Source organism: Lepeophtheirus salmonis, chromosome 3, assembly GCF_016086655.4.
Source record: "Lepeophtheirus salmonis chromosome 3, UVic_Lsal_1.4, whole genome shotgun sequence".
NCBI lineage: Eukaryota > Metazoa > Arthropoda > Copepoda > Siphonostomatoida > Caligidae > Lepeophtheirus > Lepeophtheirus salmonis.
Window position 1 is genome coordinate 18673372 of NC_052133.2, and position 16788 is coordinate 18690159.

A 16788-nucleotide genomic window follows, 5' to 3' on the forward strand; every position below is an offset into this window, starting at 1 on the left:
CATGACAGTAAATGAGAAAATATGTCAGCCTTATTGCACTCAAGCTAATTTATTATTTTTACCTATTTTAAAAAGATTTTTTTTTATTCCGCTCTATTAGTGGATTAAATTTGTTGTGCAAAGAAAGATAAAATAGTCAATATACCATACAATGTAAAGAATCATCTGTTAATAAGTATTAGTTTCTTAGACGATAATTTTTTTTCGTAACATAATCAAATATATTAAATGACTTTTTTGGGATAATATGATACATATTAATTTGGGTGATATTGACCATCGCTTTGTAGATGTTTCTGATATATCCATGAGGCATTATATGTTCAGTAGAATGACAATAAATTCAATCTTTTTGGAAAAGTAAATGGCTTAGGTTAAAAAATGGTTTCTAATTGTACATAAACCATTTAATAAAGCTTCAACAGTTTGAAAAATATTTAGAGGTAGCTCAATAGTTCTAAAATTTTGAAAATTTACACTTTTAAACCAAAAAAAACTACAATTGACGTTATTTTGAACATATAAATATTATATTTGTATATATAATTATAAATATATTTTATGGTAAATTTAGAAACTCAATTTTTTTTTTACGAAAAATAAATTATAATTTGAAGTATATGGACAGTATCCAAGAAAATATTCCGTTTTTTTATTTAAAAGTGAAATTTTAACAACTTTAGTGCCGTTGAGCTACCTCTAAATAATTTTCTAAACTGTTAAAACTTTCCATAAATGTTTTTTTTTACAGTTAGAAACCATAGAAAGTCATTTACTTTTCAAAAAAAAAAAAAAAAGGATTTAATTATCACCCTAATGTGTAGTCTAAGTCATTTTATCAACCATATAATACTTTCTATGCTTTCATTGTTAGCTAATTAGTAGCTATATAAAAATAATAAACCAATTAAGTTTCATTTATACTCATGCAGCATTGGTATTACGCTGAGCATGGGGTAATAAGGGCTAATTGTAGTTTTTCAAAAAAAGGTGTCCAACTTGAAATATTCTTTGTATTAGAGATTATCTGCCGATAATGTTTAATCTAGAGCCTGAAAGTGCATCTACTTAAAGTTCTAGTTACATGAATTTAATAGATTTAAAAATAAATGTGATTTTGAAAAAACGTCTCATAATACCCCAGTTACGAGTGCAGTAAAATTAAAGTATTTATTTTTATAATTTAAGAAGGAAGAATAGATTTTATTAAGTCTTTTATAAAAAGACTCCAAGGAAAGAGGCAACATGTCGGTGTAAATAAAATGTACCTCAAAAAGTGCCAAAAGATGTAACATTTGTAGAATGCAAAAAGAAAAGCATTTATATTTATCTACAAAATTCTACAAAAAACCAAATATTTAAACCAATCAGAATTCAAAGTGATTTTTTTTTCATTGGTATGTGTGTCGCCTCTTTCCTAAGAGTATCTTTAATCCTAACCAAATATTATCAATCATCCTTATTCTCACTTTATCATTATCAGTAATAGGGTTGGGGATTTTTAGAGCCCGCAGGTCCCGTTTTTTTTGGGTTTTTTTTGTTTGGAATTCCGTAACCTGATCCGACCCACAACAAAAAAAAATAATAAATGAAATTAATTTCTGATAGAGTATGCATAATTATAAAATATACAACTCAACCTGCAGGCTAAACATCAACTCGCCACATGACTAGAATCTATATAAGTTTTTTGATAAAAATATGAGACAATCTGCTATTTTCACAAGTCATACTGCTTCAAAAACAAAAGTTATATTCAAAATACTGTGCTTTTTAGCAGATATGGAAACATGTTAATAAATTATACAAGGTACAGCAACCCAACTTTCCTTTAGTAGTGGAGCGGTGGCGGAGTCATTCTAGAGACGAAACTCTACAATTTTCTTGGAAAAATAGTCATTTGATATCATGTTTTGGTGTAGTGAGGAACGTGCGTTTGCCGTTGAAAATGAATATTGCCAAAAATGATTTGACATAATAGTTATAATATGGAACTAATTGCAATTTAACTCCTGCGTTTTTATTTCAATTAACTGATTTTCATAAATCCCACTACTTTAATTACTAATATACAAAAAATGATTTTCTCAATTCATTTTCATAATTTGAATTTTGCTAAATTCTTTGAACGCAAATAACTCCACGATTAATCATGCCAGAGAAAATAAGTATTTACCATTAAATTTGGTGTCATGAAAGGATGCTAAATTAATGCAATTTAATAAAGTTTTCATTCTGGTAAAACCAACATTTTTAAGACCTTTGCAGAATCGCCAATAACTAATTACCCAATCATCTCATCATCCATAACTATAAAATAAAATATGTTTCCAATTAAATGTTGCATCTTTTTGTATAACATAACAATCTTAATGAACAGTTATTCACAGGTAAATGAAAAATCATGAGCTATTAAAATACTGAAGTTCAGAATATGGGCAATGGGGACGCCATCTATGTTATATGATTTTCAAAACTATGGAAAACAGAGCTTAAAATATGTATTATCATTATAAAACAAAGCATTTTGGATTTATAAAATTTATTTTATGAATGGAGCGACCTAGCTCAATGGACAATGTGCACGTGAAAAATTATTTTCTTGAACTCAATGTTTGTATGTTTCATACACAGTAACTTCTAGAAAAAAAAATATATTTAGTATATATAAAATCCCAAATGCTTGGAGTCAAAGTCAAATTCAAGTGGAACAACGTTGCTCAATGGACAACACGCTCGGGAGAAATTATTTAATTTGAATCAATGTGTGTAGGTTCTCTTCTTGGTCCTTCCTGTAGATGGAAATATGCTTAATGCCCATAAACTTCAAAGACCATTCCTAAGTCAGATGAAGTAATTTTAATTGTATAATATTTACCTATACTGAATCAGTACAACTCCATCTGACCAATTATAAGAACATAAAATAAAATAAACGTCGTTTTATTGCCTCTTGGAAAAAGGAAATAATGTTGCTGCACCTTGTATAGGATTAAATAAAACTTATAGGTATATTGAAATAATTAAATGCTGGATTTTACGGGGAAAAATTAACTTCCGGCAAATTTCCGTAGTTGTAAAACCATAAGAAATTTCGGAAAAACGATATCTCGAGAGACAAAATCCAAAATGTACTTTAATTAGATGAATTAATGAAAAAATGGAATTTTCGAACTAATCAAATTTATTTTGATATATGTAAAATGTCCCATGGAGTAGTGTTCTTTTGAAAATAAGGCCAATTATTAGGATTTTTCTTCACAAATAATTTTTATCTTATGTTTGTTTGTTTATGTTTGTTATTTAATGTTTACTAATGTTAAAAGTCAGTTATGAATTTTGTAAAACCTTCGAGTATACTATATTTATATATGAGTGCTTTAGTCGTTTCAACAGGCAATAACATTAAATCATGTTTTCATTTTTTTTTTTACTATTTAGTTCATGTTTATATAATATATATGTACAAGCAATTATTAAATGTACATAGCATAATTTTAATCGCAAAGGCCATCAAAAGTATACATAGATTCAATTTCTTAAATGAAATGACCTTTTTGTTCCTTGATCTTAATGTAGACAAGAAAAAAACACACTTTCCATGAACGCTTAAGAAATGCGTAACATAGACTGTAGTGAAACGTTATACAGACATTTAAAAATTCAAATACCATTCAGTCCTAGTTTCAATATCAATGTGTTCACTTCTTTAAACCATTAGACATATGGTTTAAAAAAAGTGTGCTTGTTTTGTAGTTTTTTGCGAAAAAAATTTGTAATTAAATAGTCATTTTTTTATTTTTCAAATAATTTTTATTATTTTTATTTTCTTGGTTTTGTTTTATTTTTTTTTAAACAACAGCAACCAGATGACGCATATTGTTTTTTATTTCTCTCTCAAAGAATAATTACTTCCATTTTAAAACAATGTTGTACCTTAAAAACTTTTCATTGTCGTCTTAAAGTGAACGGATATTATTACGTATTGAATGTAGAGAGGATGACGGAGCAAAGTTGGATTTTAGTTGTTCTCCTTTTGTTCCAAGAAACCTATGGGCTAACAGATCCTTGGAAAGAGTTGCTTCAAAGAGAACGAAAGTATAGAGGTAGTTTTTTGTTTTATATAATTTATTCTTAAGGGGTGATTTAATTTGTAATACCTATGTACTCGTAAGTATGTTGAAATCAACTGAAAGTCAACAGACCATATCTCTTTTAGCCTCGTAGTGTATAGATAAACACGACATTATAAAACATGTTGTAATAATGAACTGATAGAAATCTGTTTTATGAATTGGATGTTAAAATATTTGCAAATCTTTTGATAATTAACTGAATAAATTTGTTACTTCATATTTTTAACTTGTTTACGAAGTTTAAATACTCTTTTTTTAAATGTTAAAGAAGTAATGAAATATAAAAAGCAAGAATTAATATTTCTTACGTTTGGTAATCTCCACACTTTATTCTATGTTTTAGGATGTACTTATTGGGGAAGTATTCAAAGTTTTGATTCAAATCCGGTGTTTAAATACCTATTATTGTAATTAAAATATATCTTCTTACAAAGAAAAAAGAAATCTATTAATTTTGCCATTTGGGCTGTTTTATTCTGATTTATCAATATATTCAACACTGGTGGAATAGTTAATTATTGTACAAAATATATCATTGTTAGCTTACAGGATAAAGGATTACCATTTAAATTATTTGATTTTCAAAATAATTATGTACAGTTTAGAGTATCTTTTTTAAAGAAGAGATTAGAGAATCAAAATATTTTTTATTGAACAAAATTTAATGCATACCACTTCAACCATTTTTAACTAAAATATAAACGATTTTTGTTATTAAATCGGAGCATTTTTGATGATAGAACTGAGCATACCGTTACTTTTCCTAAGTATTTATACATCCAAGAAAGTAAATACCGTTGAAATATCTTGTGTGTATCATATTTTTACTCCAACTCCAATAATTAAAAAAATATTTATTGTATATATATACTTTTTAGCCGATCTAATAACTTCCTGTATCCATTTTTTTGGGAATTATATTGTATTAGTATCGGAATTATTACGCAATTCAGGAATTAATAAATGTCGAGTTTTGATGAGTGTTTTTTATTCGTTCTGATCATTTATCTACCCTAACAATAAATATATAAAAAATAAATACGGAAGGGTAGGAGTAGTGTTGTAATGGTTCTAGCCACACGCCTCTTACTTTAATCCAGTGGCTTAATCCAGTAAAGTACTCATGTTAGTATTTGAAGGGACGTAACGTAGGGTTAAACACCTTATACTGTGTTCAAATTAAAGCATTAATATTAAATATTGTTGTTAAATTGTTCCATAAATCTAAAGAAAGATTATTCAACAAAAAAACATCATGGATTCTTGTATTAAAAAACTATTTTTAGGCAATTATCAAACCAAAAATGAGATAACTGGCGCTAAAACTTATACTATATTTATTCGGATTGCCCCTAATAGAGTATAGGTTGATGCAGTAGTTATAAAACTAGTCGAAAAATAGGGGACTTTAATGTATATTGTATTTACCATACAGAGCCATGTTAGATATGGATTTATATTACCATAAAGGTAGATAAAAAACAGATATTGTTCTAAGCATACAGATTCATTAATTTTCTCTTGTTGAAATCTCACAGAGCCGGCTCATTATAGTATAGTAGTAGAACTTCCTTAATAGTATTGTATTTAGGACCCAAGAGCGTTGTTTTTATATAATCAATTGCACCCCTATAGTTCGGTTTGAATTCTAAAGGTTAAATAGAAGTAAAAATAATTAAAAATTGTCAAAAAATTTATTCGGTCAGCCGGTGTATTTTTATTACCAACAAATATAAACATTGATACTTATTTGATAGCAAAAAGTTTAGTACATCACAGAACACAGTTTTTTAATACTAAAAAAACAAGCCAAAGAAATTAAAAGAATAATCAAAATGTAAAAAACTTCAAGTTAAAAGCAATGATACAAATAAAAAAGATCCAAAATAAGAATAAAAATAACTGGAGAACAATTAAAAATAAAATAATATTATAAGCAAAAGAGTATTTTGTTAACTAAAGAACTAGTCCATTCCTTAAATAACTTTGATATAAAATTAAGTTAATGGAAATCATGTCTCTAAGTTTAAGGTTTTTCTTTTAGTCCATTTTGCATAAAGTATTTGCTGACTTTTTTAAATCTCTATTAGTGGTGCCCCCAAAATTCTCGAGCAGGTCATGTGAGATCCGCACATAAGACTTCCTCTAAAACTTTACAATTCCAGAAGATATTGCTTCATTACATTGCAAAACAGGCAGATACAACTCTGAGTCGTTGAAAAATTTAATACAATCAATGGTGTCCCTTGAATTTGATTAGAATTCAAAAATTTATATATAACTAAAAATAGAAATAGAAAATGACTGAAATGAATTAATTTTGTCAGACTTTTTATATGAATTCAGTGGCCACTCAATCGACGGGCCATGACTTCCCCACTTTTAAGAAATTTACAACTATCATGTAGTAACCAAAGAGTATTTTAATAATCATAAATTATAAATGATTGTGAGAACATTTTTAGATTCACCATGTGGTCAATATTTGCATAGATTTCTTCTTTTTTTTTTTTAGATACCTACATATTATAAACGAAATTGTTATTAGTAAAATAGTTGATGAGTTAAACATATGCCATAAATATTTATTAATACAATGTAGTAATTACTGACTTGTACAGTTAATTACTTAAATAATATTATTATTGCCGGAATAAAAAGCTATTTATACACTTTGTAAATAATTAAAATTATAGGTAGACTGTCATTCAATAAGTATAGAGGGGAAAAAACCTTTGCAAATTTTTATGATTAAAAGAATTTGTCAAAAACAAGAAATTCTTTGAGGAAAATGTCAAAATCAATATTTTTAAAATCTTCGTAGCAATGATGAAGTATGTATATCAAACGTTATTTATGAGAAAATCTTTTCTTGTGGCTCTTAGAAAAATATAATTTAATAATAATTGTGTGGCTTCTTTGTCTATGCTATATGTTCTCTTCTAATTTGTGTGTTGTGAGTACAGTATATTTTGTGGTTTTAGAAAATGTGTAGATAAATGTTGTAAATGACGATTTTCTAAGTTAATGGAGGAATACTCATATAGAAAAAGAAAAATATAGAGATAAAATGTGATCTCTTTTGTATCACTCAACCTTTCAAACAAAAAGAGAAAAAACAAGACGTAAAAAACTTAGTCCACTGTTGATAACAGTTTCATGCACAAGATATATATTTAGAATTGTAATAAATATGACCTAAAAAAAGGGAGGGTGAAATTTGCGTGTTTTTATTTTATATAATAACGCTGTTATTTTTTTTTTTAATTTTTGAAAATGAAAATTGTAGAATTTGTGGGATAGTTATAAAGTAATTATTCTTCAGGGGCGTCCGTAGAGTGTGGGCTGGAAGGGCTGTAGCATCTTGCCCCAAATTAAGGAATTTTTTGATCTTACTACAAAATTTAATATTTGAACTTTAATATAATTTTTCGAATTTTTTTTCCATAAAATTTAATTTCATATGAAAAGCTATGCATTTCAATAATTTTCTCCAAAAAAATTTGTATTTGAATTTTTCTCTTCTAAAAAATTTATTTTTTTGTGAACAACTGCGGATTTTTGATGTTTTTTGTAAAAAATTTAATTTTTGGATTTTTTATTAAAAAAAAACGGACGCCTCTGTTCTTGGACTCTGAATAGAACTTAGGATTGACATTGGAGTAATTCCTCTGCCTATTCATTTACGGGATAAGTAGTGGCATTTGTATTTATGCCGTCTCATAGCTGCTTGTAGCGAATTTAATAGAAAGTCATAACAGCTATACTTCTATCTTCTCAAACGTGCTTCAAATTGTCTGGGTTACTAATTTAAATTTTGTTGTTGTTCCTTTACACACCGGAAAGTCATATTTTTTACAACTCTATCTAGTCGAAAAGAAAACAATCATGCTTAACTCTGTTAATACATAATGATGTCACTGTGTTAAAAACTTTGGAATATGTTTTACATGAAATCGTCTTGAAAGTCAGATGTAAAGCTAAAAAAAGAAAAGTAAATCATTGTAATCATATTTAAAAAAATAATTCTGTCAATGCAAATCAAATTCGTTCAGGGATACAGGGGTATCTAAGGTTAATAGAAATGCAAGGTTAAACCATCATGTAATCGGGCTTGCTATAATTTTCAACTTGATGTATCGTACCGGCTGCCGGGCAAGACAGGCAGATTTTGACAAAACATACAACCAATCATATTCTATGACGTTACTATTACTATAATTTTCAATTTGATATATCTCACTGACTGTAGGGAAAAGCAGGCAATTTTATGACGTCACTATTAAAAAGCGTGGGGGAAGTCAAACATCAGTCGTACACGCGTTATGGTATAACCTTGTATTTCTATTAACCTTGGGTACATTGAATTATTTGTAAATTTCAGATCAGATTGGAATATGGTATAAAAAATTATTTTTTCAATTATATCAAATCGGCAAATATTTCAAAAACAGCCCATGTTTAGTGGCCACCAAACTCCCCAGATTCCAACGTGCTCAGCTGTTTCTTTTGGGGCACATGTCGAGGCCAGGGCCATCTGGACAAGGTCACCGAATTTTGAGGCTCTCAGGGTTTCTGTTGATGAGTATGGAAACTCTATAAGACCCAATTAGACCACCTGAAAGACCTTCCAACGGCGCATCAGTGGAATTATATAACTTGATGGAGCTTACATTGAAGATTAGAAATGTCAACAACATGTGGTAACACCCTCACAAAGTTTAGGGCATGTACCTTCCCTAGTTTTCGAAATTAACTTGGTTAAAATTCCAGATTCCAAATGACTAGTCTTCAATTACACACCCGGTATTACCAAAACATATATATATAGCCGGTCATATTTGTACAACTCTTCAGATATCCCTTTCCTCAGTGAACGTCAAATGATTACTTTTACACAAACATAGTATCTCTTCTATATATTTTGCTTCTTTATGGTACATTGGTATGGGAATGATTTAATTATTTAAAAAGGATGATTAAATATTTATGCATGGTATTAAAGTAGAAATTACAATTTTCAATTATATGATATATATATGTGTAGGTATAGGTGTGTTTATAAATTGCAAATATGTGTTTATAGAATGAAAAAAAAGCAATAAAACGGAGAGTTGTATTTTGCTTATGAATTAATTTATATCCATTTTGTAATATTTATACTTCTTGTTATGTGTGTTTTTTTTTTGTTGCTGTAGTACATAATAATTTATTATTAAACAATATATATATATATATATATGCATTCTACATCCCTGTATTATAAATTCTCATTTAATATTAATTTCAAGTTAGTTGAAAACATGAAAATTTAACTATTAATTTAAATCTATGAATTTAAATTAAGACATTCATTCATATGATTAATTTGTTTATTGGTTCCACATGGAAACAAATTAAAAATCCCTATCTCTCCCGTTCTTCTTAATCAACATAAGAAGAAATAAGTGGATGTATATTTAGGGATAAGGATGGGCAAGACGTTGAGAAAAATAACAGTTTTGATATTAGAAAAGGAATAACAGTTGTTGCAATCGTTCTTCTTCTTTTTTTCTTTTTGTGATCATTTTTTGACAAATCGTCGTGGTATTACAGGGCATTACTTGCTAGCACAAAAATAACCTATTAATTCAATTGATAGCCGTCGATTCCCTTGTATCACTTGATCCTTTTGACTTATAAACGAAAATACAGGAAATCAATAATTGTTAATCCTTCGTCGTATATCGGTATATGTAGTTTTGTGTCTTATTTAGTACTGATGACTGCAGTCTTGTCCAGTTCACTCTCGATCTGGTCAAGTTCAGTCCTGCGTATCAGCCCTAAAAGCTTAAAAGTTTGGTCCTTAATGACGTCACCCCAAATGTATTTCTTCTTTTTTAATCAGTTCAAGAACTGAAAGTCCGAAGGACTGTAGCCAAGGACTGATAGGAGTGGTCCTAAGACTGGACCGAATAAATAAGGATTGACCCAACACTATACAGGGTTCGGAACCTTAACGTGGACTGAATGACTGATTTTGTAAAAATGTCAATAATTTTGTTTGATGATAAATAATTTTGACATTTTTTTGTAACAAAACTTTGAGACAAGATCTTTGTGAACATGTTCACTCAATAGCAATCACAGCCTTCACACGGCAGCGGAATGCCTTGCAGGAGTTGATGATGAACTTCTCGGACAAGTTGTTCTACTCCTTCACAATGGCGGATTACAGAGAGTCCATGTTCGGGTGAGATGTCCGGTTAATCTCCCTCTCCAAACGGCTTCAAATCAGGCGAAGATGATGGCCACATGTCCTTGGGCCAAAAATCATCCATGTTGCCGGTGCAGAACTTCTGGTATATTGCCGTTGTATGTGAGGGTACACCCTCTTGGGTCCACACATAGCTGTCCTCTGGGTAGGTGGCCTTGATTCATGGCACTATGGTGAACCTCAGCACCTTGTAGTAGGTGTCCTGGCCGATTTTCTTCCCGGCCTTACAAAGGAAGGGAGGCATCTTCTGGCACTAAGACGCCACGACCCCCAGAACCATTGTTTGGGCGGATGTTTTGTACGGAACACCCCTCTGACCTCCTCTGGTGTTTTCCTAAGCCAATGGTTGTAGACTTAGTCCATGGTGAAAATCTTCTTGCAAGAGAAAAATTTTACTGTGGATCCATTGGCCTTGATCGACGCATGAACTTTCTTTCACCTCTGCAGTCTCCTTCCTTTCAGATTGTCCGTCAACAGGAGGCGTGATTTCTTGTGTAAGATGGCAACCCTAAGTTCTCCTTCACAGCCTTCCTGATGGTCCCCTCGTCCACGTCAAACTCGTTAGAGAGGCGATTCATGGATTTTGTGGTGCCCTTCTTGATCTTCTTCTTCAGGTCCCCCAGAAACTCAGTTGTCACCCACTTCCTTCTTTCCTTGAAAATGAGGCTCCTGGAACACTTCAAAATGTCCATAATTTCTGAAAGCTCAATTTTGGCATCCAGAAGGTCTAAGATAGTCTTCCTTTTTACTTCTTGCTCGCTCATAATGAAAGGTTTGAGATGTGTTTATTATTATTTACTTATGCAGAAAGGAGAGAAGATTCGGAATATGCATGAAAAACCACAAAACCTCTCTAGTTTAATTAATTAATTAGCATTTATTAACAGTCTACGTTTTGTTTCCGAGCCCTGTATATATGTATGTTCTGTAGATGCTGCAATGTCTGAACGAGTTGCAACTTGTAGAAACACATTGCACAAGTTTCTATTTATTTGTCTGAATATACATTATTTAACTACAACATTGATCATTCTAATCAATAAATATTAATTGATACCATCATTTCATTTTGATCAATTAAAATTCGGGGGTATTTATTATTTAATGATGCCCGATAATTTTAACATAAACTATGTTGCCTCAAGAATATTTCACCTAAATATGATGAATAAATGAGGTTTATATGTCGTTACTGTTTGTTTTTTTTGTTGAAATTTATGTCCACTTTAATTTTTTTAAATTTAAATAATAGTGTTAAGATTTGATCCAGCACCCACTTTTTTTTCAGTTCTGCCTTAGGATTTATTAGGAATGTCTAGGATTTCCAGACCAAACCCCAACACTAATAAATATACAATACTTATTACAATCAAATACATTAAGTGTTTGTTTTCTTTTGGAATAATGATAGAATTATACTCTTGCCTCATATCATGGATGTTCGTTTTATCACTGACTCTTTTCTAAGATTTTTTTATCCATCACGTCTAATGATAAATACTAACGTAGAAGTTATTTGTAATTTTTCTATTTGAATCGTTGCCTGTTCATTTTTTTGTCTTATTATACTAATTATTTTACATATTTTATCTCTGATTCAAATTCACTACATAAAAAGATTTTTTTGGTGTATGTATTGAAATTTTTGGGCATGATTCCATCATTTTTTCAAGAGAAAACAATCATTTAATACGTTTTATGGTAATTCACATTACATATTTTGATTAAAAAATTGAAGGCAACATCAATTTTAACCAAAAATAACAAAACGACGTATAAATCTCATTTATTTATTATACATTAAGAAAAAATATCCTTGAGGCAAAATGGCTTTAAGGTAAAGATACAATTACCTAGTCTGAGTAATATAACTGTGAGCATTTCAACTTTATAATTTGCCACAGATTACTCATATTTTAGTAATTTATATTAAAATAGTCGAAAATTACACCTATCGATCATTTATGTAATATTCAATTATTGCATTATCCTTTTCCCATATACGGTAAATCCGTTTTTGGTTACAACTTGTACATAATATATATAAATATTGGCCATTTCATTATTTCTATGAACAAATTTTGGCTATTATATGAAAATATAAATGTATAAGTACACTTTTAATAAAATACTACTAAGAAATTTAATAATACAGTATCGAATGAAATACTATGTAGAACTTTACTTTTCTGAAATATATATATATATATAATTCATTTTTTTAAATGTGAGCAGTATTGTGAATCGATTGTTTCGAAGTATTTTAGTGATAAATAGCATTTGGTATGATTGATTTATTTGGCTAATTACTAATTGATTTAGTATTTTTCTTTTTTTTTTCTTTTTGGAAGAAAATTTATGTGATACAATAAAGTGTCGAATAACGTGATTAAAATAACATCTCTCTGTATCATCTCATCTTATTAGGCATCGATGAACCAACACTTTGTTTTATTAATATAAAAATAACTTCTCAACAAATGCTTAATTCTCCTTTTTTTTATCAGGACTCTCACACGTAGTAACTCAATATTTTAATAAAAACATTTATCTGGTTGCCAACTATAAAAATGAATGATGAAATCCCTCCTAATTTGGATGATTTTTTTATGCATAATGATATGCTTATTTGAATATAATTTTACAATATTTTTCCTAGACTAATTATATTTTAAATTCTGAAGGTTGTTTTTTATATAGTATTTGTATACATTTTCTCCAGTCAAAATCAAATAACAGGTAAATTATGTAAACAAGTATCTTAGTTTAAGTTTTTTTTATCTTAGTTTTTTCTTATCCCCGCACTCTGCAAAATGCCAATCCATAATCACGAACAAGTTGGTACATTTCAATTTGTACGAATTGTGTTTTGTTAAACAATTATCTATGAGGGGGTTCTAGGACAATTGGCCCAAAACATTTTTGATAGACGAACAATTTGCCGAAGGACCATTTAGGACTTTTGACCAAAAAAGAATCTTTGTTATATTAATATATTCCGTAAGGGTCTATTAGTTAATTTATTCAAAGGACTACAACGGTAAAGATTTGAATAACTTTTAACCTACTGTGTTATGTTTATATTGATTATTAATTGATAAAATTAATAAAAAAATATTTTTCTGAAATATAACATTAAATGATGTACCAATATGATATATATAGTATATCAAAAATACCTATTAATCATAGTATCATTTTAAATTGAATTAAAATAAACAATCACATATAATAATAATAGAAATATCGTTTTTCGTCCAAATGGTCCTCTGGCAAAATGTTCGACTGTAAATTGTCCTTCGGCGAAATATCTTTCCCAAATTGTCCTTCAGCAAAAATGTTGGCTCACGCTATTTGTGCTATATTAAACCTAAGCTGTGAGATATTTGCTGAATTGATAGTCCTAGGAATTATTTTTTTTATTAATTCATTTTCTACCGCAATTCAAGTTTTAGCTTACATTTTATGATAATATGATTATTTGAAGTTAATTAAAATGTTAAATGGAGTTAATCAAATAAATGTTTAGTGATACATTAGTGTTTGAAGTCAAATAGTAACGAAGAGAGGGGTCTAGTTGACACAAACTAAATAAAATTTCTATATTTCTAAATAGCGATCGTACCCAGCATTCCTCGGAGTTATCAAGCGTCAATTAACAGACAACCCTTGCTTATTGTTATAGAAGATAACTCCTAAATAAATCAACAGTGTGGGACTCCGTTTTCAATGAGAAAATCACATGTAGTTACTAAATATTTACATGTTCTCTCCTCAACAAAGAAATAAAAATGATAAGAGCTTCGAAAAATAAAAAAAAACATTGATCAGGTTGCCAACGACAAAAAAACTTAGACATTAAAAATGGCCAAAGATTTACAATTCGAAATATATGTACTTCTCTTTTCTTTTTCTTTTTTTTTTAGTATGAGGCATTGAGCTTTAGCTGCATGCGCCAGTTGTAAAAAATGAGTCCCTCTCAGACAAAATTTTCTTTATTAATATAAATGTGAACGTACATTGGCTCAATTTCTAAAATCTACAAATACCTTTTGAAATTTTGAAAAACTCTTAACAGGCCTTGCCACTCTATAAGCCATAGATTTACAGATTCACAGAAGCCTGTATTTTAATGCCTAATATGTTATCCGATATATGTTATACACTTATTGGACTAAATTAGTTTGTATAATGGGATTTTTTTTATTATATAGGCCTCATAAAGGCCATTAATTTCAGATGAATAGGAAATTTGTGAAAAATAGAGAATTGCCAATTGTGTTACTCATTATATTTTTTTTTATGTATCCCTAAAAGTCTCCAATTTTCATATAACATTTATATAGTTCCAAATGGAAATATAATTGAATTGAGTAAGGATTTATATAGCTTCAGTTTAAATATACTTAGAGCATTGAATTCATAAGCCATTAAGCCATAAATGAAGAGAGGAGTTATTAATAAGATTTAACTTTCACATAAAATCCTCAATTTTATTTATTTTGCATACAATCAATCTTGTTTATCATTTTTCAAAAAGTTATTTTTCTAATTTGACTTTCCTCCGAATTTTAATTAATATTTTGTTAGCTCATTGCTTTTAAAGGTTTTTTGCAATTCAAAATATAAATTGATAGTATATACATATTTGAACGACTTAAGAATAAAAACCTATTTATTTGTTTTATAGAGACTCCTTCCAACTTTTATCGTGAAAGATCAAAGATTTCTCTCCATCCTGTTGAGGAAAGAAACGATACCTTTTCAAATCTCTTCAAACATAGACAGCCCACATTTGAGGAACTCTACTACTCTCTACCTCTTGTTGAACAGAACCATTTTAACATTTATAAACAACTTATGGAACATCCTCAATATCCACAAAAGTACAAAGTTCCCAGACGATCCCGTCCCATCTCACGACCCATTTCCTTACAAAAGATTCTCAAACGTAACGGTCTCAGCATATCTAAATTTTCAACAGGTCCTATCCTACAAAACCTCGCCTATGAACAGCCATCTTCTTCAAAGACTTTTAAACAATCAAATCATCCCTATATTCTAAAGTATGACGACTATGACTTCAATGAAATGAATGAAAACTATGGGAAAGGAGAGGAGAGTGAAACAGGATCGCCTAGTTCGTTCTTTCCGTCCGTGTTTCAAAATTGGTTTGAGCCTACTCCATCTTCGAAATCAAAAACTTACTCAAAGACACTACTAAGGCCTCAAATAGATAATGGCCTATATGAAAAAATTTCTACCAGAGACTCTGGTTATACATTTGCAGAAACTGCTCTGCTTGCTCTGAAGTTAGTGGCCAAAGCCATAGACTTTTATAGGACTGTAAAACCGTATTTAGAATAGTGGTTTTTCTTATTGATGTATTTCTCACTAAGGCACGTACAAATGTAGACCATAAATTAATTTATTGGACATATTTATAACTCATACATTGGTTGATGTAATAAATAATCTAAATGTATTTTCTTTCTTTTACATATTTTCCCTCTTGTTAGTGTTCTGAACGTTGATCAATTGAATTTAAATTTTCGGCTTTTTCAGCATTTGAGTAAGGAAAAAGTCAATAACCCGCATGAAAATTAATTTATTCTTTGCAAAATTGTATGTTCATTTCAAATATGTTGATTACGGATTTTTTTTCTTTCTCAAAAGTTGGCTTAAACCAATATTATTGAGTAAACATACTGAACAAATTCCAAACAAAAATTCTCAAAAACCAGATTTGATCATATCAGTTTCGTGATCAAAGGATCAAGTAATACAATAATTAAATATCGACCAGAATTGGATGGCTACATTTACCTTTTTTACAAATAAATCGAGAGTCGAAGAAACAGAAAGAGACTTCACATTCTGTAAGTCCAGTTTTGAGATTTCAAGACATCTGTTTTGGGATTGCCCAAGTGGGGTTAACATTGTGCACATGACCACTGAGTTTTTGAGGAAATACTTCAATTCAGAAATAAAGATTTGGGATAGGGTGGTAAATGTCATCACCTAAACATAGATTTCACTACAAAATAGAATGTTTAATAACAAAGGTGCTATCTATTCTCTACTCCGCAAGAAGTAAGAACTCTTGTATACCTACTAGGCTGGACAGACTTCTCTTAACATCCCACGAAGTGCTGAAAAGGTTTGATAGGAATGGAATTTTCTCATAGTTTTGTTTTTTAGTTTAATAGTTTAACAGATTTTCGTTAAGATGTTATTATGTTTTTTCATTTACCTATGGTCTTTTTTTTTTTTTGTTTGAACAATGAACAGCAAATGATTGTCACTAGTGTTAAATTATTTTTTTTTGATAATGATATCATTTATTTCATGCAATAACCTTCCACATATACATATAAAATTTGTTATGTTCACATA

The 16788-nt window shown here is 29.4% G+C and overlaps 1 protein-coding gene across 1 annotated transcript; it reads left to right on the forward strand.

Moving 5' to 3' along the window:
- The first annotated feature begins 3649 nt into the window (after positions 1–3649).
- LOC121114000 (uncharacterized) lies at positions 3650–15877 on the forward strand. Its single transcript, XM_040707807.2, has 2 exons — positions 3650–4106; positions 15083–15877. The coding sequence occupies exons 1-2, from the start codon at positions 4001–4003 to the stop codon at positions 15757–15759; spliced, it is 783 nt and encodes a 260-aa protein (XP_040563741.1). The 5' UTR covers positions 3650–4000; the 3' UTR covers positions 15760–15877.
- Positions 15878–16788: the final 911 nt, after the last annotated feature.

Bases quoted from the DNA above. Each gene is read 5' to 3' on its own strand.
- LOC121114000 (XM_040707807.2), top strand. From the start codon at position 4,001: ATGACGGAGCAAAGTTGGATTTTAGTTGTTCTCCTTTTGTTCCAAGAA. The intron at 4,107-15,082 runs GTAGTTTTTTGT...TTTGTTTTATAG, and splicing joins AAGAGAACGAAAGTATAGAG to AGACTCCTTCCAACTTTTAT.